This window comes from Dermochelys coriacea, chromosome 27 (genome assembly GCF_009764565.3).
Source record: "Dermochelys coriacea isolate rDerCor1 chromosome 27, rDerCor1.pri.v4, whole genome shotgun sequence".
NCBI classification, from domain to species: Eukaryota; Metazoa; Chordata; order Testudines; family Dermochelyidae; genus Dermochelys; species Dermochelys coriacea.
Window position 1 is genome coordinate 15,319,171 of NC_050094.1, and position 27,628 is coordinate 15,346,798.

The 27,628-nt window shown below is 62.8% G+C and overlaps 1 protein-coding gene across 5 annotated transcripts; it reads left to right on the forward strand.

Annotated features, from left to right (window-relative positions):
* Positions 1-1,996: 1,996 nt before the first annotated feature.
* On the forward strand, positions 1,997-27,265 carry WNK4 (WNK lysine deficient protein kinase 4). 5 transcript variants are annotated; one of them, XM_038385180.2, is made up of 20 exons: positions 1,997-2,664; positions 15,363-15,535; positions 16,762-16,982; positions 17,266-17,423; positions 18,453-18,541; positions 18,942-19,161; positions 19,578-19,905; positions 20,320-20,459; positions 20,559-20,632; positions 20,898-21,039; positions 21,491-21,607; positions 21,709-21,858; positions 22,195-22,252; positions 22,578-22,733; positions 23,027-23,595; positions 24,096-24,192; positions 24,400-24,835; positions 25,159-25,361; positions 25,706-25,806; positions 26,117-27,265. In XM_038385180.2, the coding sequence occupies exons 1-20, from the start codon at positions 2,113-2,115 to the stop codon at positions 26,117-26,119; spliced, it is 3,987 nt and encodes a 1,328-aa protein (XP_038241108.1). In that variant the 5' UTR covers positions 1,997-2,112; the 3' UTR covers positions 26,120-27,265. The 5 variants fall into 5 exon arrangements, with proteins under 5 accessions (XP_038241108.1, XP_043359348.1, XP_038241106.1 ...); XM_038385178.2 differs by having other exon boundaries at positions 1,999-2,664; positions 21,685-21,858; XM_038385179.2 differs by having other exon boundaries at positions 2,000-2,664; positions 21,685-21,858; positions 25,709-25,806.
* Positions 27,266-27,628: the final 363 nt, after the last annotated feature.

Here is a 27,628-nt window from a genome sequence, read left to right on the forward strand (position 1 = left end):
AACATTCCCCATGTGTCAGCATCCGGTGAAGGTCTGGTGAATTGTTCAAGAGTCTTTTCCTGTCCACCGGCAGCTTACTAAGGTCATACAACCCTTCTCCCCCCACCCCAGTCTTTTCACGGGGCTTCATTTGTCCGAACCTTTCTTCTTCACTCAAGCAATGTCAATGAGTGAGCAAAAAAACCTCTCTCTGGAATTTTTCTTCCAAGCTTCTCATCACCTCATCTCGGCCCTCATAACCAAACTGTCTCTTCTTCTGATGAATAAGAGTTTCCTTGAATACAGGCTCAAATCCTCAGTATTCCACCATTTCTTTGGCACTAGTGATGGCATCTTCAAATCTGTTGACTGGTGACGCCTCGCCCCTTAAATACCCGCCAGGGCCTGGCTGACAACGTTCTAGGAGGTTTGAGGAAAATGTAGTTCTCAGAAAGTTTGGAAGGTTCCATGAAATTCTACAAAAGTCCAGAACATTCTAGGAGGTTAGTTAAAAATGAATACACACACCGACTACCTGGAACATTTTACTTCAAACGTTCTATTTTCCCTTTTGTCACTAACAACAAAAACAGCACCCCGAGCCTGGTATCCCCCAAGCCCAGCACCCCATGTGGTCACCTGCCTCTAAATCCGGCCCTGGTTCTGATCACTGCGCTGTGACAGCGCATGGCTGGCTCTCCCTACTCCCCTCACTGAGCACTGGAGAGTTATAGCCCCAGAAGAATAACGTGCAGCCAAGTGAGGAAGACGTGACCAGAGTGGACTCACACAGGTTAATTCTCCCATTTCCCTGCAGCATCAGCATTTTAGGGGTTGCTTCCTTGGTGTGGGGGTGGCTGGGTTTGTGGATCAAGAGTCTCCTCCAGCAGGAACGCCCTCCCCAAGTGCGCTGCAGAATAAACAGCAGAGGAAGGAGCCCTGTATAGCAAGTGGCTCTGTGCTGCATACAGGAAGGAACTCGTGCCATAGCAGGACAGACCAGTGGGCCATCTATAAGAATAACAACAACACTTGTCATCCGCAGATCTCAATACACTTTACGAAGGAGGTCAGCAATATCACCCCCATTGGACAGATAGGGAAACTGAGGTCCAGAGAGACTCAGCAATTTGTAAAAGGTCAGTGGCAGAGTCAAGAACAGAACGAGCCCCAGTACAGCGCCCGGGCTCCCCAATCTAGGCCAGTCTCCTGCCTCTCCCAGACAACAGAGCTGCATGTGTGGGAGGGAAGGACTTGGTCATTAGTTGTGCGCCCTGGTCTGACATCACCCCGTGATGTGGGTCTGTCCTTTAGCTGGGGGGAGAAGGCAGCTGGCCCACAGGACTCATTAGCCCACAATGACCCGAGAGATCTTTGTGTCCAAGTGCTCCTGTCCCAGTGTCAGTCTTTCTGCAAGGAGGATCCATCTCTTTGGACTTTGCCATCACAATATTTGGGGCTTTCCTTTCTGTCAGGGCCGTGCCCACTTGGGACCAAGGCCCAGCGGTGCTAGGGGCTGTACAAAGAACAAAGGCAGGTCCTGCCCCAGAGCAGGTTTGGATAGAAGGCTGGGTGACTAAGGGGCAGCCAAGGCCATGCAGAGACAGCACCCATCGTGTGGCCACCACAGCTGGCTCAAGTGGCCCCAGAACAGCAGGCTAGGGAGGTGGGTGTGAGCAGTGGAGTGGGGCGCAGAGGGTCAGGCTGGCCAGGCTCCTCCTTGGGCTGCACAGGCTGGCTTGTTCTGGCAAGGTGGCTCGGTGACGCTGTCATTGTAGGGTTGCTCCTGGAGGTTCTGAACTGTCCCATCCTCACCAACACCTGTGTCCTCCTGATGGCTGGGGGGTGAGTGGGGAGCCCCGGGTGGGCCTTGCCCCCCGCTGCTCCCATCCGGGCTGGCTGCGGGACAGGCGCCGGGGCTGCTGCTGCTCACCCAGCTCTCCGGCCGGCGGGGGCGGGCCGGGGGCGTGCGCTGCGCCCGGGGAGGGGGAGGCGCCAGGCGGGCGGAGCTCGGCTCCGGGCAGCCCAGGGCCGGCGCCGTACAGCGGCTCCCAGTCCGGGCTCGGTGGCTGCTGCGCCTCCAGGTGCGAAGCGGGGAGCCCGCCTGGCCCCGGGCGCGGACCCCCCACCCCCATGCTGATGCTCCACGTGGCCGGGCCCCCCGCGGCCGGAGCCATGTCCCAGACCGAGGTGGATCTGTCCGGCTGCGGCATCGCCCTGGAGCCGGCGACCCCCGGCCGGGCAGCCCCGCTCCGCAGCCGGGGGCGCGACAGCCGCCGCGGCTCCTACAGGTTCAACCGGCGGAGCTCAGCCGAGCTGGAGCGACTGGGCTACGAGGGGGCCCCGGCGCCGGGGTCCGGCCCTGCCGGGGCGCAGGACGCGCGGGGGGACCCCCGGGCTCTCCAAGGCGCAGAGCCCGCGGCGCGCTCCGGCTCGGGGAGCGAGAGCGGCGGCCAGACGCCCTCGCCGCCGCCCCCCGGCCGGGTCTCCCCGCGCGGCGCCCCCCCGGACGAGAGCCGCCGGGCGCAGGAGGAGAACGAGGAGATCGAGACCCGCGCCGTGGCCACCTCCCCGGACGGACGGTTCCTCAAGTTCGACATCGAGATCGGCCGCGGCTCCTTCAAGACGGTGTACAAAGGGCTGGACACCGAGACCACCGTGGAGGTGGCCTGGTGCGAGCTGCAGGTGGGTGGGGAGCGCGGGGGGACTCTCCGGGCCAGGCGCCCTCAGAGAGGGGCGTGTGAGGGTGCTGAGAGCCACTGAACCAAACTGTAACCCTTGGATATGATGGAAAGCACCCCAGGACCCCTAGTTCCAGCGCCTAAGCCCTCAGGTGGGCCTGAGGGGTCCCTGGGGCTGGCTGCTCCCGACTGGTCACTTTACTGCACAGCCTGTAAGTGTGCGGGGTGCTGCAGAGCCGGGAGCCCCCAGTCCCTTGGCACCTGGCCGGCCTGCTGCACTCCGGGTGGGGAGGTGCTTGCCTGTGGAGGGGGGTGAGGGAGAATGGGGCCTCCTGAGTTCTTAGTGGGGAAGGCACTTGGCTTGGACTGGGTGCTGTGGCTCCCGGAGGTGGCTGGCTGGGCAAGGCACAGTCCCTTGGGGAGGAGGTCCCGGCTGGTTGGACCCTGATGTCTGACAAATGTGGGCGCTTCTGTTCGGGATCCTTCCCCCATGCTCCAGGGGCTAGCAGAGTAGCTCCCCAGCACAGGGTCACAGCGACTGCAGGGCTGGGGCACCTCACTCCAGCCAGTCCGCCCGCCCGCCCAGTAGGCCCCTGCTCAGCACCCAGCGTAGGACCCTGCTTGGCTTCCCCACTCTGGGGCTGCCCCCTGCTCCCCCAAGGTTCCCAGATCAATAGGGCTCTACTTCAGGTTAATCAGACGCTGCCCTGGGGCACAAGGCAGCCCCGTGGCACTCAGGCCCCAGGAGGTGGGTTGGAGGGGAGGGCTGTGTGGGAGTTTCCCCAGCCCCTGGCCCTGGATTGCTGAGTTAGGCAGGTTGGAGTGAGGCAGCAGGATGCGCCTGGCTCAGTGCTTTGGCTCTGCCTGTAGTGTTGGCAGGGCTAGGGCAGGCCGTTCCTCAGGTCCAGCTTTTCTGCAGGTGCCTGGTTAGTGGCTCCTTTCACCAGAGGGGTTTAAGAAAGTCTGGGGTTTGTGACTGGCTAGCGCTTGGTCCTGACCCAGCCCCTTTGACAGTCCTGGGACTGAGCCATGGCTTGGATTGGGCTCTACTGGACCCGCAAAGCTGAGTTCAAGACACGTCTCTCAGACTTCAGGTGGGAGCATGTGTGGGTCCCTGCACTCTCTATCAGCTTTAGCTTCAGCCTCTTTCTTATTCCCTGGGCCTCCCACTCCCCAGGGGTACTTGTGATTCTGCGTCAGATTGGGGCAGAAGGAGCTCCGAGAAGGTAGGGGGAGGCTTGGGGGTCACATCTGTTCATTTCTCTGTAATCTCTGGCTCCTGCAGCCCCAGGTCTCTCCCTTCCATTAGTAGTGGCCTCCCGTGACTGGCATGCTGGACCTGTGATTTCTGTTATGTAGGAGAGGGAGCTGGCAGCAGCAGCCACAGATACTGAATTACTGTAATTCATGGCTATTCCCATTGGTGCCATTTCTGCAGATGAACTGCAGCAACCTTATAGATGGACTATAAGGTAGATAGAAAGCTGGCTAGATCATCGGGCTCAACGGGTAATAATCAATGGCTCCATGTCTAGTTGGCAGCCAGTATCGAGTGGAGTGCCCCAAGGATCGGTCCTGGGGCGGTTTTGTTCAATAGCTTCATTAATGATCTGGAGGATGGTGTGGATTGCACCCTCAGCAAGTTTGCAGGTGACACTAAAGTGGGAGGAGTGGTAGATACGCTAGAGGGTAGGGATAGGATACAGAGGGACCTAGACAAATTAGAGGACTGGGCAAAAGAAATCTGATGAGGTTGAACAAGGACAAGTGTAGAGTCCTGCACTTAGGACGGAAGAATCCCATGCACCGCTACAGACTAGGAACCGAATGGCTAGGCAGCAGTTCGGCAGAAAAGAACCTAGGGGTTACAGTGGACGAGAAGCTGGATATGAGTCAACAGTGGGCCCTTGTTGCCAAGAAGGCCAGTGGCATTTTGGGATGTATAAGTAGGGGCATTGCCAGCAGATCGAGGGTTGTGATTGTTCCCCTCTATTCGACATTGGTGAGGCCTCATCTGGAGTACTGTGTCCAGTTTTGGGCCCCACACTACAAGAAGGATGTGGAAAAATTGGAAAACATCCAGCGGAGGGCAACAAAAATGATTAGGGGACTGGAACACATGACTTATGAGGAGAGGCTGAGGGAACTGGGATTGTTTAGTCTGCGGAAGAGAAGAATGAGGGGGGATTTGATAGCTGCTTTCAACTACCTGAAAGGGGGTTCCAAAGAGGATGGATCTAGACTGTTCTCAGTGGTAGCAGATGACAGAACAAGGAGTAATGGTCTCAAGTTGCAGTGGGGGAGGTTTGGGTTGGATATTAGGAAGAACTTTTTCACTAGGAGGGTGGTGAAGCGCTGGAATGCGTTACCTAGGGAGGTGGTGGGATCTCCTTCCTTAGAGGTTTTTAAGGTCAGGCTTGACAAAGCCCTGGCTGGGACGATTTAGTTGGGGATTGGTTCTGCTTTGAGCAGGGGGTTGGGCTAGATACCTCCTGAGGTCCCTTCCAACCCTGATATTCTATGAACCGAGCAACAGGCCCCCTTGCCCACCCCCCAGCATGGCTCAGATCCGTAGGTGCCCATGTGCTGGCATCTTGGTGCTGTGCTAGATCTGCCATAAGAACGGTCAGCCTGGGTCAGATCCAAGGGTCCATCCATCCCAGTGTCCTGTCTGCTGACAGTGGCCAGTGCCAGGTGCCCCAGAGGGAATGGACAGAGCAGGGAATCACTAAGTGATCCATCCCCTGTTGCCTATTCCCAGCTTCTGGCATGTTGGGCGTGAAATGCTTCCTACATCTCACTGCCCGGCTGCTCTGGACTCCTCACAGCTCAGTTCTGCGTCAGTCGCAGCTTCCTGCATGGCTCCTTCTCATCACTTGGTGAGCACCTGCGGCATGCTAGTGCTGTGCATGGCGATCCCTGGCCCATAGAGCTTGGAGATGTGTATCAGGTCTTCTGTGCCAAGGTTAAGTGCCAGGCTCTGGGCTTCCTTTTCTGCATGCACTGTCCCATCCATCAGAGGGGCTGCTTCAAATGCCAGCCTCATCCCTATTGCCAGCTCTGTGCCATTTTCTGTGGAACTGGCCCCTTCAGGTTCTGGTTTAGGGGCACTGTTGGCAGGTGTCTTTGGAGTGTAGATGGGAGCTACGGTTCCTCTCAGGTTCTCCCTGACAGAGGCTAGTGTGGTGCCTGTGGCTTAATCAACAGAAATTTGTTGCTGGGTGCCCATGGGGGATTTGTGTGACGCAGCCAAAGGCTCTGTGGTGCCCTTGGGCTGGATGCAGGAGCTGCTTTAACACACCCGGACCTGGTGCTTTCGGTCTCCTGCCAGCTCTCCCATCCCTTCCTCCTCCAACCCCAGCCTCCCTCTGCTGGGGCTGGGGAGCTTGTGCTGCGGGGGGGCTGGTTTCTCTAGCCCCCATCCTCCTTCCTGCTGCAACCTGTAGCTGTATGGGGACTATCCCTGCTGGAGGACCCCACCTCTCCATACAACCCCTTGGGATGGGCTTTGGCTGCAATCCAAAATCTCTGACCACCCTCTCGTCCTTGGGTCGGCTGGCGCAGCTGCAAGTTCCAAGTCCTTGTTTACACAGAAAAACTTGTCTTGCGAGTTTGTCTCCTGCCCCTCAAAGCAGCGTGGGGCGTCACTGTGTGCGCACTGATGGCTGCATCTCCGGGTGGGAGGAGGGACTCCTGCATGGCAGCGGGTGGTTCTGTGAGAAAAGGGCATTGTGCCCTGGGCAACAGGCTGGCCCTTCGTGTCTGCCCACTGAAGCTTTGTTCTGTGTCCCGGAGCTTTCTCCCAAAGCTTCCCACCTTGCATACAAATCAGATGCCCCATGGTGTTAGTGGTGATGCTTCCCGGGGTCAGGCATTGTGGTCCTTTGCCCAGAGGTCACAGTCACGCTCTCTGCGGTCAGCCCCACGGTGCCTGGCTTTTCCTGTGTGTGTAATTTTTGTGTCCCTCTGTGGGTTTGTCACATGCTGTGTTCTGTATTTGGGCTGTGCCAGGCTGCCAGGCATGTGTGTCCCTGGCCCGCTCTCCACGCTTGCAGCTAGCGCAGCCTGGGGTTGTCTGGTCACCTTTCTTAACCCCAGGTTGGTTCTTGACCCTGCCTTAGTGTTGCTGCTCCAAACTGAGTTGCCAGGCAAATCCCAGTCTCTCTCCACAAACCACAGGCCGCGTCAGAAGGGCACCCGTCAGGCTGAGAGCACGTGCTGTTTGCGAGGCTGGATCTGAGGTACCCTGGTGGAGCAGGAGGAGGGGGCTGTTTGGGTTGGTCTCTTAGCCTGTCTGGCAGTGTTTGGCATGGCCAGACCAGCTGTCGTGGGCATGGTGCAGACTGCTTTCTGGTGTGCTGACAAAGTGATGCTGATTGGTGTTGTGGGGGGCCTGTCTGCAGGCATCAATGCTGAGCAGTTCCAGATGCTCCGTGTGTGTTCTGGCTGCACCTTCCCGGGAGGAGGCAGGGGACAGTTGGATACAAAGTCCCAGGAAAGCACAAGAACGGCCACTCGGGGTCAGAGCAAGGGTCCATTGAGCCCAGCGGCTTCTCCGCCGCCAGCCGGCAGTGCCAGGTGCTGCAGAGGGAATGACCAGAACAGACAGACAATGAGTGATCTGTCGCCCGGTCCGAGCTTCTGTGCCAGCCCTGGCTCAGCTGTCCCCTCCAGCTCTGCTGATACCCCTCGATCCTGATCTGCCCCCCCCCGAGTCCCGACCCATGGCCCCCCTGCTACCTCATTCCCCCCCCGAGAGCTCTACCAGTGCCCCTCAGTACCGACCAACAGCCCCCCGCTACCTCACTGCCCCCCCAAGAGCTCTACCAGTGCCCCATAACCCTGACCCATGGCCCCCCAGCTACCTCACCCCCACCGCGAGAATTCTACTAGTGCCCTTCGGTTAGGATTTCCTCATTCAGCATCTCTTGTCCCAAGCCCCCTGTGCCATGCGGAGCCAAGGAGCATGTGAGCAGACTTAACAAGCCTGTTTTTGAGCCCTAATTCTGCAGAGAATCGGCCGCTGTGGTACAAATATAGGAGTTTGTACCACAAATAAAAGTGGTTGTGGTTGTGCCTTTTCAGAAATAGCTTTGTCCTGCATTTGTCACCCTGTTGCCATTTATTGCCTTTAAAATGTAAATGGTCACTTAACCTCCACCCTGACTCGCTACCCCAGCCCTGCGCGTCTCACACAACAGCTCTGCCAGTGCCCCTCAGTCCTGGCCCCCTGGAGCCCCCTGCTAGCCCAACCCTGGCTCTCACCCCCCTCAGTCCTGGCCTGGAGCCCCCTGCTACCCCACCCTGGCTCCCCTCCTCCTCCAGCTCTGCCAGTGCCCCTCAGTCCTGGCCCAGAGCCCCCTGCTACCCCAGTCCTGGGCTCCCCTTACATAATAGTCTTGGCCTGACCCATTGCTGGTTTCTGAAGTTAGGTTTAAAGCAGTGTTTTTATTGACGGATGCCTGGGGGATGCTGGGAGGGGCTGGGGAAACCAGAGGCCCAAAGTGGGCCCAGCTGGTAAATATTTGTTTATTGTGAATGGTTTCCTGCAGCTCCCCCCCCTTGCCGTGGGCAGTGGCACAGGGCCAGGAGCTGGAGTTGCCTGAACTGTCCAGGGTGTGTCTGCGCACGCTCTCCTTATGCCCTGAGTGCTTGTCCCTTCCCCAGAGTCCAGGCTGCTGTGGGTGGAGCAGAGATGAGGAAGGGGGGCTGGCGAACCCAAACTGGGGCCCCCCAGGTGGATGTGAGCCCTTCAAGGGGGCAGGGGCATCTGGGGTTGCTGTTTTACAGTGTCTGTGGTAGTGCCCCGTGTGCTGGGTGCATCCCAAACACTGGCAGGACAGTCCCTGCTCCTGGGGCTTGTGGTCAGAGGCTGGTGGGGGGGGGTCTGGGCTGGGATGTCGTGGGAGCGTGTCCGGTGGTGACCCAGAAGCCTTGTCTTGTGCTTACAGGCCTCTCTGTACTGGTGCTGCACGGCTGGGGGTCATGTTACGCTCCAGGGAGGGGGGCCAGCAGCTCCTGGTGCATTTCCAGTCCCTGGGGGCAGGAGGCTTCGGTCCTGGGGGCAGACTCTCTGTGCTCATGTGCCCAGCTGCGAATGCAGCTCCAGGCTATCCTAGTGGCCCTTAGGTTCAGGGCAGGTGGCTAACATCTCCTCCGGTTCCTGCTCCACTGGCCCCAGGGCAGCACCCCCCCACCCCGATCATTCTGGGTGTGAGTCTGTGCAGCTTCTGGGTGGCAGAGCTCTGAGCTGGCCTCCCCATGGGTAGCAATACAGTGGGGGAGACCCCTCGGGCTCCCAGCTGTGCGCTGGCTGTCTGGGCAGGGAGGACGGGGACTGTGGCCTGTAGGCTGGGCTCCTGTTTCGCGCTTCAGACTGGCGCATGCTGGGACATGCTGTGGGACGAGGCGGGCTGTGGTCACTGCCTGGCACGAGAGATCCTGTACTCCCCGGTTACACTGCATGGTGTGGGCACCGCTGGGGGCCCTTGTAGTTTCTTGCACCTGTTGATCTGTGGGCATAGCCCCATTCCCTGGTCTGGGCAGTACCCTCTCCTGGGGGACAGACCTCCTCTGAAGTCCTGGCTCTAGCAGGGTTGTCAGTACAGGCTTGCCTGATCCTCAGGGCAGGGCTGGGTGTGCAAGGAGGTGCCAGGCGCTGCTCCTTGGCTGCCTGCTGGCAAAGCAGGTGCTGTGCTGGGGGCCTATTTCCTCCTGGCTGTGGCTGGGTTGGTGCCCCCACTCGACTGATCTGGGAGCCGCTTGTTCCAGGCCTGGTGGTTCCTAGTACATTTTGGGGCTGGTTCCTGAGGGCTGTTGAGGTTCATGGGATCTAGGAAAACTATCTGCCCCCTGCACCTCACTAGCTGAGCAGCTGTGGGAGGGTTCAGCTCCTTGTGCCCAGGGGTGCTCTGACCATGGTTGCCAGTCAGGAAGTGAATGGAAGAGCTGAGTTGTTTTCAAGCTCCTGTGGGATGCAAGGAGCATGCTGTAGGTACACAGAATCGCTGTATACATGGAGCCTGGGCCTCTACTCCCAGCCTGGGAGGAGGCAACAGCAGACAGGGAGGCTCCATAGAGGCTAGTGCTGATCTCTTCTCCACGCGGCAGTTCTGTGCCAGCCACGCTCTTTACCAGGTTGCTGTTTCTCTGGGGCAGCAGCAAGCTGTCTCCAGCAGGAGGGGTCTGTGGGGCTGTCCCAGGCTGGGATTTATGGCCGGGTGCTATTTCAGGGCCAGCCTGCACTCGCTATGGTGACCTGCAGAGGCTTTTAGCTATAAATGCACCATAATTATGTAAATTGGTCCCCTCTCCAGGACTCTGGGCCCTGCACAATGGGGCTTTCAGAGGCTGCTGCTCGGCTGTGCTGCCCTGGGCATCACAGAGCTGGGTCTGTAGCCAGAGCCTCATAAACACCCTTGGAGAGGAAGAAACGTGGAAAAATACCACACCGCCTCCCCCAGCTCCACCTCAGCAGGGGCCAATGAGAGCAGTGGGGCGCCCTGGGCTAGTTGCAGCAGGAGTGCACATGGGCTGGCAGTGAGACCTAGCAGTGAGAGCCTGGCCAGCTCTGGCACTTGGGACTTGCTGAACTTCTGGGACCCCCTCAGCTGGGAGTTGGGGCGGGAGGCAGACAGTGTCTGCAAAGCACTCGGGGAGCTCAGTGGTGCTGTCAGGGTGCCCTGGTGCTGCTCCAACACACAACGAATGCCCGGCTTTGGGCTTTAATTCCAAGTGCTCATTGCTTGCTCTGGGTCTTCTCCCTCATGTGCAGGACACACAGTTATTGTGCAGCCTTTCTCCTGGTCCTGGTCCCGGTCCCCCTGCCCACAGTGACTGGCTAGAACTCCCTTGGTTCAGCCTCGCCAGGAGGAGGCCAGCCCTGCCTTGGCAAGCCGGGGGAGGCTGGATGGCTTCCGTCCCAGCTTGTTAAACAGCTCCGGCGTCTGTGACCCAGAGCGTCATAGTGCTGTGCACGAGGCGGCTATTAGCGAAGTTCATTGTGTCCCTGCCCTCTGGGCTGAGCCCGGCTCCTGGAGCTGGCTGGTGCACCACCTTCCCTGCTGAGCGGGCGCCTTCATGGCCCTTCTCAGTGAGTGAGCCGGGGGAGGGTGCTGCTGGTATGGCATGGCAGTGCCCTCCTGCACTTGTTCATTGGGCACAGGCCATCTTGGCCTCTGTGGAGCTGCTGGGGCACCTGGCCCACAAGGTGAACTTTCACTAAACATAGTGCTGCCGAAAGGGTGCCAGGACTGAATCCAGGCATCCTGACTCCAAGCCCCTTCCCTCGCCCCCACATCTCAATGGTAATGTATCAAGAACGCTAAACAGCATGTGCCAGCCTGGTTATTGCCCTCCCGGTTTGGGGGGCACAGGACTGGAGGGCAGGCTGTGCCTCACAGCTCTGGGGGTGGCGCGATCCCCCCCTTGCACTCTGGCACTCCATCTCGGGGAGCCCGTATGCTCTGTCCAGGCACGGTGAGCCCCTGGGGGTGGGGGGCAGCCTTGGGCTCTTCCCTGTTGTCTCAGCAGCAACTCACAGGCTCAGGGAACAGATTCCGGAGTTCCTGAATCTGGTTACTCGTGAGCACCTTGGGAGATGTGTGGCTTCGCAGAGCCCAGCACTGTGCCAGGCCAGCCATCTTTCCTCAGCAGACCCCCCCACCTCTGGGTCTGGAAATTGGGGGTGTGGAGCTGCCTGGGGACTGTCTAAGGCTGGGATGCTCTCAGGTGGCTCCCCAAGTGCTGAAGGACCAAGCGCTTCCGGCTGCGGTTTGTAATTAACCAAAGCTTAGCTGGTCCCTGACGAGTTTGCTGGGGCTCAAGTTGGTGCCACTGGACGTACTGGTCGCTGTTGTTGTCTGGGAGCACTTGTTTGAGAGAAGCAAGGCTGCAATGGGGGGTGGCTGCAGGTCAGGACTGAGGGGCACGGGCAGAGCTGGTGGTCTTCCCGACCTCAGCTGTACTAGCAGGGGCTGCTACGGGTCACGACTGGCAGAGGAGTGGAGGGGGGCTTGGAGATCAGTTTGCTTGCTCTGGACCTAAAAGGTGCCATTCATTGGTCTTCGCAGGTTCCCTGCTGTGCTCTGGGCTGGATCAGGGCCTGAACTTGTGTTTGAAAGGAGGGGATTCTGCATGGCCCCATGAGTGCTGGGCAGCTGCAACCCAGCCATGGGGCCAGTTATGATGCAACAAAAACATTACAAAAGATCCCTGGGCTGATTTATGGCTGCTGCGATCCGAGGGGCTGAGCGCACGGCTCCCTGGAGCCAGCAGCTTCCAGTGTTTAGGAACGCGGCAGCCGCAAGCCGTTGGTTTCTTTGGCTGTCAGTTTAGGGATGTGGAGAGCCTGTTCCAGCCGGGTAGCTCCAGATCCTGCCTCCGGTTTCCCTGCTCGCTGCCTGGTGCTGGGGCAGGGGGTCAGCCCTCCACAGGCTCCTACTTGTATCAGTTTCTGATGGACCCTGCTCTCATCAGGCAGGGGCAGAGGGGGCTGCTTGCTGGAGGATGCAGGTCTGCAGCCCCGCAGGAGCAGTGTTCCCGCTCTCTCGGCCCTGCCCTTCTCACTCCCAGCAGGCAGGGCCCTGCCAGGAAATGCTGGCTGCGCGGCACATTCGGCATGCCGAGCAGAGGCCAGGAATCGATTGGGGGCCGTGGATGGAGTCAGCTCTCTGCTCCAGCCTCTTGTAATTTCATGCACCTGCCTTAAAGATATGCCAGCGCAAACCGGGCTCGCAGCAACTGCTGGCATACCTTGCCTCCACGCCAGGCCCGGCTCCCCAGTGATCATCACTGGCCAGGGCCCAGTTTGCCTGGCCAAGGAGAGAGCCATGGCCACATAGTGCCCTGCGGGTGTGGAGCAGGAGCTCTGGCCCCTGTCTGGGGAGGGGGTGCCACAGGCCAGGCAATGTCTGGTGCTGGGGCAGGGGGGTCAGTCCTCCACAGGCTCCTACTTATGCCCGTTTCCCATGGGCCCTGCTCTCAGCAGGGAGGGCAGAGGGGGCCCTCCAGTTTCTCCAGACATTGCTGAGTTCTGTGAGAGCGGGAGCAGGGCAGCGTCTAGTCCCTTGCTGCTCCAGGACCTTGGGCACAGTTACCAGCGTGCCAGCGACTGGGCACGGCTCCTGGGGAGGGTTTGGTTTGTGGAGCGCATGACAGGAATGCAGGGGGACTCCAGAGCCTGGACAGCAAACAGGGAGAGCCATGGGGTGGGGGCGGTAGTGGGGAGGCAATGGGGTGGGGAGGGGGTTGCCCCAGATTCAGTTGGCTGTTTTGGAATTGCCGGGCTGCAGTGGATCAGTTTCCTTTGGACAGATGTCCCAGGGGTGGCTCCTTCTGTGCCCTGAGTACCCTGGCCCCCCAAGGCAGCTGGCGTGAGCCTGGGCCAGGGATGGGTCTGCCAGGCATCTGCAGGGTTGGTGGGGTTGTCACAGTGGGTGCCTGCTGGGCCCCTGGGAGCCTGTCAAGACCCCTGCTGTCTGCCCCACTGCTCCTGGGAAAGTCCCCAGCCCCCTGTGTGTGCTGAACGGGAGTCATGGGGGGCAGCCCTCGCAGGTCCCCAGGGGGTTTGCCTGGCCTGAGCTGTTGCAGCGGAGCCTGTGGGCAGAGGGGAAGCTGTCCTGGCTAGCGTCAGCAGCCCTGGTGAGGGGATGGAGCTGCCAGGCTGAGCCGTGGGAGGCAGGTGCCTGTGCCCTCCCTGCTGACCTTGGGGCTGGGCTCCTAGTCACGGCGCTTTAAGCCTCTGTCAAAGCTCAACTTCTGCTTCCACTTTAATTAACTTGAGCAGGAGGAACATGGAAAAATTAGGTCCAGAACCTGACACGCCTATGCTGCCAACAAAGGTGGCATTGAAGCTCATGTGGCTCCTTGCCATAAAGGTGCCCTCTGTCTGCACTCGCCAGCCGCCCGCCCGCTCTCTTAGGAAACGGCAGAGGGAGGCAGCAGGAATTATTCCTTGTGAACGGGTGCAAGGCTGGCCTGAGGGGCTTTGATGGCGGGGGTGAGGGGCACTGGGGGGCCATGCCAGGTGGAGGGGGAGCTGTGGGCAGGCTGCCCCTGTGGCATGCAAGTTATCTCTTGGCCAGGGCATTGGCTGGCAGGAGCTGTACTGGGCGCTCCCTCCTGTCTCTGCCACAAGTTCCCCAGGCTGCAGATTGGGACCCAGCTACCTGGGCCCTGCTGAGCTGCCAGAGGGGTTAGCACCTGGGAGTCAGAAGGCCTTGGCCCCCCCTTGTGCAGCGGTTGGTGACTGATGCCCCGGGACAGATGTGCTGGCGCGGAATCCCCAGTGGAAACGAGCCCCCGTGCTTCTCCCCCGCTCTCCATGCAAATGCAGGTGCATGCCCTGAGCTGGGGGCACAGAGGCAGGCTGGGTGGGCTGGTGGGGAAGAGTGGGGTTTGCCCCCCCTTGGATAAAGGTTTTAATAAAAAGGTCGTGCCAATCTCCTGCAGCAGGGAGGTGCAGACACCGGTGGCTTTTGCTGTGTCACTCCGAGTCCACGTGGGTGCGTGCCCAGCGCTGTGCGAGTGAGCAGCCTCCTCTGGCTGGGCCCACTGGGCACAGGAGGGAGAGGGGCCCCGCGCAGCCTCACCAGCCAGTAATCTGCATCCTTGCTGGAGAATCTCAGAGCTGGGCCGGGGGCAGCTTGTGGCACTGTGCCTCCCTCCAGGCCAGCTGCTAAAATGCTGGCCCAGCCCCCTCCCCCCATCCAGAAAGTGGCTTAACTGGGGAGCAGCAAATCCCCAGTAAGTCAAAAAGTCTCACTCCTGCCCTGTCCCTGTCAGGCCCCTCTGCTCCCTGGAAGGGGTGGGCAAGACACGTTCCTTCCCCTCAGGGGGCTGGCACACGGGAGGCTTGGTTTGGTCACTTGAGTCCGGCTGCCCCCTGCTCTTTCTCTGCAGAGCCCGGCTGTTTGTTGGGCAAAGGGTCTTGCTGTCCCTGCCTGCTCTCTGGGGCTGGGAGGTGAATGAATTTCCATGCTTGTGCCCCAGCCCCACAGCCCTGGACTCCTCCAGTGCTGTTCTGGCCTCCCCTGGCACTCCATGCCTGCCCTGACCCAGATACGGGCTGTCTCTGGTGCTGATAAGCTGGGCCGGGGCGTTCTGGGGGAGTCAGGCAGCTGGGCTGCACAGTGTGTCCAGCCGGCGCGATTAGCGGCTGCCAGCTCCCCAGCCCTGCGCTGGCTCCAGGGCGCGGGGGCAGCAGCTGGCAGGGGCGTGGGGAGGTCGACGCTCCGTGTGGCCTTGCTGGTGCGGTGGTGCCTGGCTCCGCTCAGCTCAGCTCCGTGAGTAATCCTGCTGCCCTGGGCAGCGCCGGCAGTGCTCATGGGCCTGCTGGGACAGGCCACGCTGCTGTCTGTGTGGGGCACCGGAGCCCACGCAGCCAGTCTGGGCTCTGTACTGGGAGCTAGGCATGACCTTGCTGCCGTGTCTGTGGCTGGTAAAGGGAGCCGGGAGGATGCAGGCTCCGGGTCTGGATAGGGGAAACACTAGAGGCTCCATCTCTGGGTGGAAGCATGGGGGCTCTCAGCAGCTGGGTTGTTTGGGGGGCTCTGTGGCAGGGGTACGAGGCAGCGAGGGGTGGGCTCCGTGGCAGGGTATGGGGCTGGCTCAGGCCAGGCCCGGGTCCAATGTGCCACCAGTCCCGGTGCCAGAGGGTGCTCCCCGGTGGCCACTCATGCCTCTCCTTTGGGTTCCTTGCAGACCAGGAAGCTGTCGAAGGCTGAACGGCAGCGCTTCAGCGAGGAGGTGGAGATGCTGAAGGGCCTGCAGCACCCCAATATTGTCCGCTTCTATGACTCCTGGAAGTCAGCCATCAAGGGCCAGATCTGCATCGTGCTGGTCACTGAGCTCATGACCTCGGGCACCCTGAAAACGTGAGCGGAGCTGGGCTGGCAGCGGGGAGGGAGCTGGGGGTTCTGGTGGGGATGGCGGGTGTTGTGTGGCAGGCTGAGAGGGGTACGGGATCCTGGCAGGTGGTGGGGGAGGGAGCCAGGGATTCTGGTGTGGGGGGCGGGGTTGTGTGGCAGGCAGAGAGAGGTATGGGGTCCTGGCGGGGGAGGGAGCCGGAGGTTCTGGCAGGGGGGTGGGGGTTGCGTAGCAGGCGGAGAGGGGTATGGGGCCCTGGCGGTGGGGGGGCAGGGGTTGTGTGGCAGGCGGAGAGGGGTACGGGATCCTGGCAGGTGGTGGGGGAGGGAGCCAGGGGTTCTGGTGGGGGGCGGGGTTGTGTGGCAGGCGGAGAGGGGTACGGGATCTTGGTGGGTGGCGGGGGAGGGAGCCGGGGGTTCTGGCGGGGGGTTGGTGTGGCAGGCGGCGGGGGGGCAAGGGTCTTAGCGGGTGGCGGGGGCAGCCTGTCTGGCCTGCGTGTGACGGCTGTGGTTGCTGGCACAGCGAGCTTGGCCAGCATATGGGCCGGGTGGGTTCCAAGCCGCCCTTGCCTGGCGCGAAGGGGCTTGGGCAGGATCCGGGCAGAGCTCGCAGCTCCTCCCGGCCAAGCTGGCCTGCAGCCGCCTACCGGGGTGGGCCTGAGAACTGGTGGGGGGTGCTGGGGGAAAGCCCAGGCCTGCCAGGCGCTCTGCGGCCCCCGAGCCCGCACTGCACGGCCCGACGGCTCCGGGAGCAGCCGTCAGAGTGTCCCAGGCGCCCTTATCTCGACACCCGGGGCTGTGCCGCATGGCACCCGGCAGCTCCGGCTGCTCGCCGTTGCTAGGCCTCTGCTTGGCCCTTGGCACCCGCAGCGCCACCCGTTCCTGCGGAGCCCGTTGTGTGCGCTGCCTGGGTGAGAAGAGTCTCCACGCAGCCTGCGCCGGGACACTGCTGCCCCGCTCCATGCAGCTTGGGTGGCGCCTGGCCGGGGGGTCTCAGCCAGGCCAGCCCCCTCCTGCCTGGCCCCATGCAGGCGCTGCTGGGTTCCCCTCAGCAGCCATAGAGCGGCTTCCCCTCAGCAGCGAAGGGGTGCGACCAAGCTCTGGTGACAGAAGGGCACGATGTGCCTGGTGCCAGGGGCTGGGCTCACTGGGCTCTGGCCTCTCCCGGGGCATCTCTGTGCTGGGTGGGGAGCAGCTGGAGTTGCCCCCTCATGTCCCCCATGTCGCCCCTGCAGCTACCTGAAGCGCTTCAAGGAGATGAAGCTGAAGGTCCTGCGGTGCTGGAGCCGGCAGATCCTGAAGGGGCTGCACTTTCTGCACACACGCTCGCCCCCCATCATCCACCGTGACCTCAAGTGTGACAACATCTTCATCACGGGCCCCACCGGCTCCGTCAAGATCGGGGACCTGGGCCTGGCCACGCTCAAGCGGGCCTCCTTCGCCAAGAGCGTCATAGGTACCAGGGTGCTGGGCCTGTGAGTGGCCAGGCCCCTGGGGCGGGTTCCCCAGGGTCTCAGGACCAGGCTGAGGGGCCCCTCGTGGTCCGGGGGGCACACTGTGCCATGGGACCCTGGGGTGGTCAACACCAGCTTGGCTCTGCCGAGAGGAGAGTCAGGGAGTGCAGCCTCCCCTGCAGCCAGCCCCCCCACCCTGGGCTGGCGCGGTGTGGCTAGCCAGCCCCGCTGCCCTCCAGTGCTGGGGGGCAGCTTGGCGCTGAGTCGTGACCCCTGTGCCCCCAGGCACCCCGGAGTTCATGGCCCCTGAGATGTACGAGGAGAAGTACGACGAGGCGGTGGACGTATACGCCTTCGGCATGTGCATGCTGGAGATGGCCACCTCGGAGTACCCCTACTCGGAGTGCCAGAACGCCGCCCAGATCTACCGCAAGGTCACCTCGGTAAGTGGCTGCGTGCGCACCTTGATGCGGGGACCCCCCTGCCGGCACCGCACTGCCTGGGAAACTCCTCCCCCACTGGAGCCACTCTAGGGGCCTGGGGACCCCCCTCCCCCCGGCAGCACCCCTCCCCTCACCAGAGCCACTCTGCGATCCCGGGGACCCCACTCCCCCCAGGAGCCACTCAACCCCAGTCTGGGCCTTAGCTAAGACGCTTCCCCCTTCCACGCCCGACACTTGGGCAGCCACAAGCCACTGCTGAGCTCTTGGGTCCCTTGTCCATCCCCTTGGCTGGGGACAGAACGGGGAGCCGCTCTGGGCTTCCCCGGATGCCCTTGCAGGCTGGTCCCATTCCCCTGTAGCTGTACCTGCCAGCTGCCCCCTGCTCTGCTCCCCACTGCAGGTTTCTGTCTGGCGGAGGCTGCGTGGTTGTCCACGTGCTGCTCCCTGGCATGCCGGGGCCTGGGAGCAGCAGCCACCAGTGTTAATGGAGCGGAACCAGGAAGCTGTTTGTGAACCTGGTCTGACCTGCTGCCCTGGGCCAGCCCGCAGCCTTTACGACCCTGAGCCAGCCAGATCCAGCGTGGGGCTGGTTTGCTCCATGACCTCCCGTCCCCCAGAACTGCTCTGCCCCCTCGCTCAGGGCAGGGAGGGGCATGGCTCGGGAAGCTGGTTCTGCGCTGGGCTCTGCCTGGCCCATCAGGGACTGGTGCTGGGTGGTTCCGCTCACTCTGAGCCACTGGCTCTCGCCGGCCTGAATCGGGGTCTCTGTCCCCGGGGTGGGGGGTGTTTCCTCAGGGCCTCTCCCTGTGGGGTCCCTTCCACGGTCAACTTGCGGGTACTTGGAGCCGGGTCCCAGGAGCCAGAGGGCAGCCCCAGATGTCACTCGCTCGCAGGGCCAGTCTTGCCTCAGTCCGGCCCCCTGCACTTTAAGGAACATCTGCTGCCAGAGCTAAAGTGCAGAGGGTGTCTCAGCGGCTTGGGCACAGCCTGGCCTGGGACCTGCCTGACTGTTGGGGTGTCTCCCTGCAGGGCATGAAACCCAACAGCTTCTACAAGGTGAAGGTGCCAGAGCTGAAGGAAATCATTGAGGGCTGCATCCGCATGAACAAGGCCGAGAGGTGGGCACGGCAGGGCGGGAGTGTGAGGCCGTAGGGCTTCGGGGGCGCCCCTGAGATCAGGTGGGGTGGGGCAGGGCTGGGGGGGCCCCTGGGTTTGCGGGGGCAAGGCTGAGGGGTTGGAGGTCTCTGGGGTGGAGGGGGCTAGATGGGTTGGACTGGCAGCCTGGGTTCCAGATGAGCTAAGGTGTCCCGGTGCGGTTCAGTCCGTGCTGGGCTCTGCCCCTTGGTGCCAGTTATGCTGGGTGGGGTGCTGTTGGTTTGCAGGGAGCTGAGTTGCGTGGGGTTGGGTGGGGTCCCTGTTCCAGGCAGCCCCTTCCCGTACTGGGTTCCCTGTCTGGGCAGCGTCCCCCTGGGGTGCCCAGGCTGCGCCAAGCCCCGCTGACCCTGGCCTGTCCTCCAGGTACACCATCCAGGACCTGCTGGAGCACTCCTTCTTCCAGGAGGACACGGGTGTGCACGTGGAGCTGGCTGAGGAGGATGATGGCGTAAAGTCCGGCCTCAAGCTCTGGCTGCGCATGGACGACACCAAGAAGCTGCACGGCAAGTACAAGGACAACAACGCCATCGAGTTCCTCTTCGAGCTGCACAAGGACGTGGCCGAGGAGGTGGCCCAGGAGATGGTAGGTGCCCACATGGGGAGGGGCAGCAGCCCTGCCCCCACCTTGGACAGGGAGACAATGATCTGGGCCAGCCCTGGTCCCGGGCTATCTGCCCCCTACTTCTCCACGTACCCACGCTGCCCACAGCTCTGGCACGGGGGAGCCGCTCGCCGCTGGGATCTGTGCTGCTGGCTTGCTGCTGTCCAGGGCTTTTCCTTCCCTGTCTGTAGTGGGGGCTGCTGCCTTGTCCGGGGCAGCGATCATCTTACCCTCGGGCTGGGCTGCCCCCGGCGCAACTGAGCCCCACCCCCTTAACCCCCCTGCCCTTGGTGACCTGACCTCGCCTGTGCCTGGCTCACTGCCTCCCTGGGTGCCCAGATTGCTCTGCCAGGCTGTGCCAGGGCAGGGCCTGACGTGCCCCCCCACCCCCATTGCAGGTGACCCTGGGCTTTGTGTGTGAGGCGGACTATAAGCTGGTGGCCAAGGCGGTGCGGGACCGCGTGGTCGCCATCAAGCGCAAGCGGGAGAAGGTGAAGCGGGCGCAGGATGAGCTGCTGCGCCAGGAGCAGGAGAAGCAGACGGGCATCCTGCCCCTGCTGGAGGAGTTGAAGTGCCCCCCGGTGCCTACCCCCCAGCCCTCACCGCCCACGCCTGGCTCCGGGGACTCTGTCTTTGGGGGCACTTTCCCCCCGGAGCCTGAGGAGCCCGAGGCAGATCAGCATCAGCACTTCCTGTACCGGCACACCAGCTACTCCTCCACCACCTGTACGTAGACCGTGCGTGGGCACCCCGGCGTGGGGTGCAGGGGAGGGGTCGGGTCTGGCTGGCACTGGCCAGGGCAGGGGGGCGTGGCTGGTATTGGCCTGCGTCGCCCTGGGGTGCAGGGAGGTCAGCTCCCAGCCTCTCGATGGTATCTGCGGCTGGCATTGCTGGGAGCCTGGAACGTGGCGCCCTGGCAGTGATTGCTCGAGGCAGCTGCTCCTGTTTCTCTCCCATTCTCCTGGGGAAGGGGGGCAAGAAACAGCAGCTCCCAGGGGGGAGTGCAAGAGCTGTTGGGGGGAGCTTGCCTTGGCTCCCCCCCCATGAACAGCTGGGAGCCAGGGATTGCTGGCTGGGTTGGGCTGGATTTGGTGGGATGGGCACCTGGGCCAGCCACTCACCCTGCTCTCTGCTTCCCAGCTGACTGCGAGACGGATGGGTACCTGAGCTCCTCTGGGTTCGTGGACTCCCCAGACCAGTCCCACTGCCACTCTGGCACCTTCTCCACTGGGGACCCTTCCAGCCCACCAGCTGTCCAGTCAGAGAGCTGCTTCCCCGTGGTGAGTGGGGCCTCGTGCGGCTACGGGCATCTGGAGCTCCCCTTTGGGGGGCTGCTGGGGGTGCCTTGATGCCCCCTCACTCTGGCTTCTGCCCTGCAGAGCATCGCGGTGAGCTCGCCCATGGAGCGCTTGCCATCTGCCCCAGCCAGCGAGTTCTCTTCCCCAGTGGACAGGTACGTCTGGGCCCTGCTCCGTCAGGGGGGTGGTGGCAGAGTGGCCATGCCCCCAGCCTTAGTGGGAGGAGTCCCCCCCACCCCCTGGGAGGTGGTGGCTGGAAGGGGTTGGGACTGGTTTCTGAGATGGGGATCGGGGTGAGTTATGGGGCGGCTTCGGCTGGGGCAGGGGGAGTTTGGGGCATGATGGGCGAAGGTGGGGTCGGGCCTTAGTAACTCTTGCCCCTGTGTTGTGGTGCTACCCGGTGCTGGGGCCGCCCCCCAGCTACGCATCTGACGTGGCGTCCGGCCTGAGCGATGGCTGCGATGGGCTTTCGGCTGGCGAGCGGAACGCCAAGCTGCCAGCCAAGCGGGCCGCGGGGAAGCTGCTGCGGCGCCGAGCCAGGTCGAGGCTCCGCATTACCAATGTAAGCGCCACCGGGTGCCCGCCTGTGTCCACGGGCCCCGAGGGGGCGGAAGCTTGCTGTGAACGGGGCATGTGGGGTGGGGGCTGTCGAGGGGAGGTCAGGGTGGCAGGGAACAGGGGTGGTGCCTGGGGAGTAGCTGCTCCTGGGCCCATCTCCCTGGTTCCAAGCAGGTCCTGGCCCCGGGCGGGTACTCCGGGTCCCACTTGCCTGCCCATGTGGATGTGCATTTCACAGGGAAGGATGCGGGGGGCAGAAGTGCCAACTGGCTCCTCACGTTTCCATTGCGGGGCCCCCCAAACCCACCTGTCTGCACAGGCTGAGCAGTGAGGCTGGCACAGGCCTGGGACCGCAAACACTGGCCCCTCCCTGTGTGTTACCTGGCTCCTGGCAGGGGGGTGGGGTGGCATGGGGGGGTCTCCGCAGCTGCCTGAGAGCTGCCCCTGCCCCGCAGATCTCGGACAAGAGCGACCGGGTGGTGGAGTGCCAGCTGCAGACCTACAATAACAAGATGGTGACCTTCAAGTTCGACCTGGACGGGGACAATCCAGAGGAGATCGCGGCTGTCATGGTGAGTGTAGGGCCCAGCTGGGCTCGGCAGGGTTTGGGGGTTTCGCCCAGCACTGACCCACCTGCTCGGCCCCGCAGGTCACTAACGAGTTCATCCTCCAGTCAGAGCAGGATGGCTTCATCCATCGAATCCGGGACATCATCCAACGCGTGGAGACCCTGCTGCGCAAGGACGGGCAAGGTGCCATCAGGGCGGATGGCAGCCCGCAGCCCGAGAGCCTGTCGCCCTCTGCCGCCATCAACAGCTTCCCGGTGAGTGCCCCTCCCCGACCCCTGTGAGCGCCCCCATCCCCCTGACCTCTCGGTGAGTGCCCGGCCCCAGTGAGCAGACCCCTGTCCCCCCACTCCCCTGTGAGTGTGCCCCTGGCCCTCCGTTGAGCACCTCCCCTCATTCTCCAGCCGCCCAGTCAGTGGCCTCCTCGCTCTCGGTGAGCAGCCTTCCCGGTGAGCGCTCCGCCCCCCCACCCCCCGTCCTTAGTTCTAGCTTCCCAGGCTCTGCCGGGGGGTCCCAGTGTGTGGGACATGTGCGGGCAAGAGCTTGCCGCAGCCCCGGCCTGGCCCATCACAGGCCCTATCTCTTGTTGGCAGGCGGAGCTGCAGCTACAGGATCTCTCGCGCTCCATCTCGTCCTCGTCCTCATTCAGCGGTACGTGCCTGCCACCCCCTGCCTCCCTCCCATGGGGTGCCCCTGCCCTAAGTCTGCGACACCCTCTCCCTGGGGGGCTGGGCCACCCTGTGCTGCCCCCTGGCTTGTGATGGAAGCATGTCCGCCTTGAAAGGGCGGTTCCTGCGGCCATCTGGGTGCCCGGGTAGCGGTAGCCAGTTGGCATTGCCCTACGCAGGGAGAGGCCTGGGCCACCCCCTGCCCAGCAGCTGCACAAGTTGGCCCCAGCGGGGGGAGGGCTGCTGCTCGGGAGCATCGGGGCTGCACAGTGCCAGGACTGACTCCCTGCCTCTGCCTCTGTCCCCAGACTTGGGCTGCAGCAGCCCTGGCCAGTCGGAGCCATCTCCGGTCCAGCCCTCGCTCAGCGGCTCCCCCTTCGAAAACGACCTCCTCAGCCTTGCAGGCACCCCGCCAGGGACCCAGCCCCTCGGGCTGCAGCCTCTACTCCCAGCAGAACTGCCAGGTACTGGCTCGGACCCCAGCCTCCCCACCTTCCCCGGGCCCGGCCACGGCCCCACTCGGCCGGAGAGGCTCCCGGTGCCCAGCCGAGCTGGTGGCCGGGCAGGGCTGGAACGCCCAGGCTGTGCCCCACCAAGAGAGCAGCCAGCAGCAGGGGGAGTGAGAGGGAGCAAAGTGGGTGTTGGGGCAGGGATATGGGGACTCTAGATGGGAGGGAAGGGGAAGCACCCAGCCATGGAGTGGGGACATGGTTAACCCTTCCCCCCTGCCACACGCTCACCCCTTTCTCCCTCACAGGTTCCCCCAGTGCAGCTGCGTGGAGCTGGCCCTCCTTCTTAACGGCGCCTGGCCTGGCCCCGTACCAGCTGCCGACGTCCCAGTCTTTCTCGCAGACTGCCGTGCCCGGGCCCCAGGCTGGGGGCTCCCTGCTGCCCACCACACCACCCAGGGGAGGCCTGGGCCCCCTAAGCCCCCCCAGGAACAGCACCGCACCCACTGCGCTTCCCTGGTCTCCTGCCACCTCCCCTTTGTTCTCGCTGGCTGAAATGGTCTCCCTGGCGATGATGAGCATGGCCCAGACGCTGCTGCCATCCATCTCCTCGGCTGTGCCTCCGCCGGGTGGGCCCCTGGGCTCTGCACCGATACCTCGCCCATCGGCGCTGTACCTGGGGCCAGCGCACTTCACCTCCCCTGGCCCCGCAGGCCTGGTGGAGCCAGCGCCATGCTGCAGTGGGACCCAGGAGCCCACCAGCTCCCATGTCACAGGGGGCTGGGGGCCAGCTCTTGCCCCTCAGGGCCTGGGAAGAAGTGGCACCAGGGAGAGCCCGCTGTCATCGGTGAGAGCTCCCGCTGTGGACAGCGGCTCGGTAAGCACCCCCCAGAAGGAGCATGGGCGCGGCAGCGTGAGGTGGGTCAAACAGCTGCCAGAAGGGGCTAGGCTGGCAAGGCCCCAGGACTGTGGGGGGTACAGCCAGGACATGCCCCCAGGGGAGCCCCAGAGTGGCGTGAGACCCTGGCTCTCGGTGTAGGGCTGGTGGGAAGGGACCAGCTGCAGGCCATGCCCTCTGCTGCAGCAGAGCTGGCAGAAGGGCCCCAGGGGGCAGGTCCTGCTGGGACCAGTTAGAGCAGCCCTGGGGCGGGTGTTACTCTGGGGGTCGAGCCGCTGCCCCTGGGCTGGGGTAGCGCTGCTGGCTCGGAACAAGGCCTGGAGCAGCCTGTTAATCCAGAGGCTTGGGCCTGAGCCAAGGAGCCGCGGCTCAATCCCTGGCCCATCTGCTGCTGGGGATTAGGTGGCCCTGGATGCTGCTGTGGGCCAGGACCCTGCATGGGGGCGGCTTGGTGCTCCCTGACCTGGCTTCTCTCCTAGGTATCGCCCTGCTCTCTGAAACCCAGCAGCCAGCTGATCGTCTCAGAGTCACCGGCCCCCGGCACGGCCAAGGCCCGGCTGTCCCCCATCAACGAAGGTAAAGGCCTGTGGCAGGCGGGGTTCAGGGTGGCAGCTGCTGGTTGAGCTGCGATGCAAGCCCTGGGTGGGGACAGGGCTGGCATCGCAGAGTGCCTCGTGCCAACTCTCCCACCAGCGCAAGGAGAGCCACGCCCAGCGCTCACACCTGCCCTGGCCCACGCTGAGCTGGCTCCCCGCTAACCTGTCCTTCCCCATTCGTTCCCAGAGGCCAAGCCCCAGATTCTGGGCCGGTTCCAGGTGACCACGTCCAAGGATCCAGCCAACAGCCCCCTGGGGCAGCCGAGCCAGAGTGACCGTGAGCAGAGTGGCCCGGAGCCCTGGGAGGGGGCGGCTGGCACCTCCTCCCAGCCCTCCGTGCCCAGCTCCTCCGCCCTGGAGGGCAGCACGAGCTCCGACTCAGACTCTGTCCCCGACACCCCGGTGCAGGACCCGGACGAGCTGCTGGCCGAGGAGGGGACGCCGGTGGCGCTGGTGGACAGCGACCAGGAGGGGCCCGCCGAGGGTGGTGCCGAAAGTCCTCAGCAGGCTGTGGTGAGCCAAGTGTGGATGAGCTACACCCGCAGCTCTTCCTACCTGAGCAGCGACGACACGGAGAGCGAGGACGAGGAGATCTGGGAGGAGCTGCAGAGCCTGCGCCAGAAGTGAGCGGGGGACCCGGGCTAGGCCTTTCCCATAGGGGGATTGGCACGTGCTGCGCTGCCTGGGGGGAGCAAGCTGAGCCCGGTGCAAGTGCCTCTGGCTCCGGCTCCAGCTTCAGGGAGAGGGGCAGGCTCGTCCCCTCTGCCCTAGCAGGGCATCTCTCAAGGGGGCTCCAGGCCAGTGCTGGGGTGGGGAGCTGTCACCCCAAGTCCTGCCCAGGGCAGAGTGAGGCAGCTTCCTGCCAGTCTCCTCCCTGTGGGCAGCTGGGCTAGAAACAGGCATCTGCCCCCTGCCTTGCTCTGCCTGACGGCCCTGCTGTCCCCAGGCACCTCTCGGAAGTGCAGACGCTGCAAGCTGTGCAGAAGAAGGAAATCGAGGAGCTGTACTTCCGGATGGGGAAGCAGGCCCCCCCGGGCATCGTCTCCCCGGCTGCTATGCTCTCCAGCCGCCAGAGACGCCTCTCCAAGGGCAGCTTCAACCCGTCCCGGCGCAACAGCCTCCAGCGCCTGGAGCTCTCGCAGCCCACAGGTACCCGGCCCACTGCTCCCTGCTGGCACCTGACCCCCGCCCCCGCTGTCCTCGGTTGCTCCCTGCTGGCACCCCCTCCCCTCCCGCTGTCCTCTCTCTCTGTGCCCGGGGCCCCCACGTGGCTGTAGTACCCAAGGGCATGTGTTGTGGGGAGCTCTCTGGGGGCCGTACCCTGGGCTGCATGGAGGATCCTCAGGTCTCCGCTCTGGGGGAGGTGGCATTAACTTGTGTGTTACATGCTGCGGGAGACGTCCCCCCACGCCAGGCTGTGCAGTGGGCACCTGGGGGGCTGCTCCATGGGGGGAGGCAATGGTTCCTGGCCCCTCACCCCGTCTGACTCCCAGCAGGGATCATGCGAAGGAACTCACTGAGCGGCAGCAGTACCGGCTCGCAGGAGCAGCGGCCGAGCAGAGGGGTGTCGTTCGCTGGAGACCTCAGCCGAATGGTGAGAGCAGGGGGCTGCTGGGGGCCTCCTGGGCTGTAGGATCCTATCCCACCGAGCCCCAGGGTGGCACCTCTCCATGGGACACGCTCCCTCTGGCACAGAAGAGGTTGTGTTGGAGCATGTGCTATGGTGGCACCGCACATCCCGAAGCGACATGGCCCGGATTCCCCTCTGTGGAGGGGCACGCGGCTCTGAGCCCCCGAGAGCACGCACAGGTGGCTTCTGTCTATAGACCCCTCAGGGTGAGTGTCCCCTGCTGGGAGCCAGTGCCACTCAGCACCCCCTTTTCTCTCTCTCTCTTTCTTTGCAGTAACCAGCCTGCCAGCACTGATTTTCATGGACTACCTCAGCCATGCGCCAGCTGCCATGGAGGGGTGGTGGGAGGCCCTGTTGTGAGCTGACCAGGCAGTGCCCTGCCCCACAGGCTCCTCCGTGCATGGAGACAGCACTGGCACTGTGGGGCAGGGCCAGCTGCTGCTGCTGGGAATGGAGACTCCTCCTGCCCTTGTGTGCCCTTCCCAGCTTTGTCCCAGCAGAGCCAGGCACTGGGCCTCATGGTGTCTGCTTTGGGCGCTTACCGCCCGGAGCGTGGCCAGCAGACTCCTGGCTTTGTCCCATAGCCCTGGGGAGGATTTGCCCTGCCCTGGGCTCCACGTGCCTGTGTGAAGTCTGATGGTGGCAGCACTAGGGTCCCAGCCAGCCCGGTTCACCCGCTCCCCAGGTCTGGGGGCTGGGAAGGAGACTGAGTGGGGTAGGACCTGGGACAGGGTAACTCCCCACCACCGAGCCATGGGGAGCCTTGCTTCAGAGCACCCCCTTGTGGTATCAGCTGAGACACACTTCCTGCCGGGTTGAGTCCCAGCCCTTCACTGAACCCACCTCCCTGTTCAGCTCCTCGCTCTTCAGGTGCGCTCCCAGAATCCCTCAGGGACAGCACCAGAGCCACCCCCACCCACAGGCTGCCTGCGGCATAGCTGACCTTGCCTCTGCCTGGACGGATAGCACTTGGTCTTAGTCCCTGGACACCCTGAGCTAGGCCCCTGGGCTCATGTTTGCCGAAGGCAGGGCCTGGGTTGTAGGAAATGCATGTGCAGACACCATCCCTCCCCTTTATGGCAACTCACCTCTGTGCTTTACTCCTCGCTAGGAGCCACCGCCCCACTGCAGTGAGAGGGGTACTGCCCCCTGCGCAGGGGCTGCATTCTCAGTGCCTCTTTGCCCCAGAACCATAAACCACCAGCAGCAGGCCAAGTGCATTTACACCCTCGTGCCAAGCCATTCTCCTGCGCAACAGGCATCAGGCTTGTACATGCAGCAGGGAGCCTTGGAGCTCGGCTTCTGCTCTGGCCCCATGGCTCCAGCGTGAAGCCCTGCCTCTCCATAGGCCACAGACTGACCTTGTTGTAAAAGGCTTTTTAGAGACTGTACAGTGGTTGTGAATAAAACAGATCAAACAGCACTCACTGACTGAATGGTGCTTGGGGTGATCACAGCAGTTGGAGCATCTTGTAACCAAATTGATTCTTTCCTGGAGGATGGATGTGGGTGGGAGGCTTTTCTCAAACTGTTTGAGGAAAAATCTTGCTGGGTCCATGGCAGGGCGGGAGTGGGAAGGTGGCCAGTAGATAATACACCTGTTCTCCTGGCTGCAGCAGGAGAGTCCTGTCCTCCTATGAATTCAAGACTTAGCGCAATGAGCTGGAAAACCTCATTTTCCTGCCCCCCCCAACCCACTTTCACTTTTAAGCCTCTTAAGTAAATGTGGGCTGCATAGAACAGTCCTTAAGCCAGCCTCCTGCCACCACCTCAATAATCAACTTGG

Excerpts from the sequence above, each read along its gene's own strand:
- WNK4 (XM_038385178.2), top strand. The coding sequence starts at position 2,113 with ATGCTGATGCTCCACGTGGCCGGGCCCCCCGCGGCCGGAGCCATGTCC. Across the intron at positions 24,836-25,158 it reads CTGCAGAGCCTGCGCCAGAA|GCACCTCTCGGAAGTGCAGA; the intron begins GTGAGCGGGGGA and ends TGCTGTCCCCAG. Across the intron at positions 25,362-25,705 it reads GGAGCTCTCGCAGCCCACAG|CAGGGATCATGCGAAGGAAC; the intron begins GTACCCGGCCCA and ends TCTGACTCCCAG.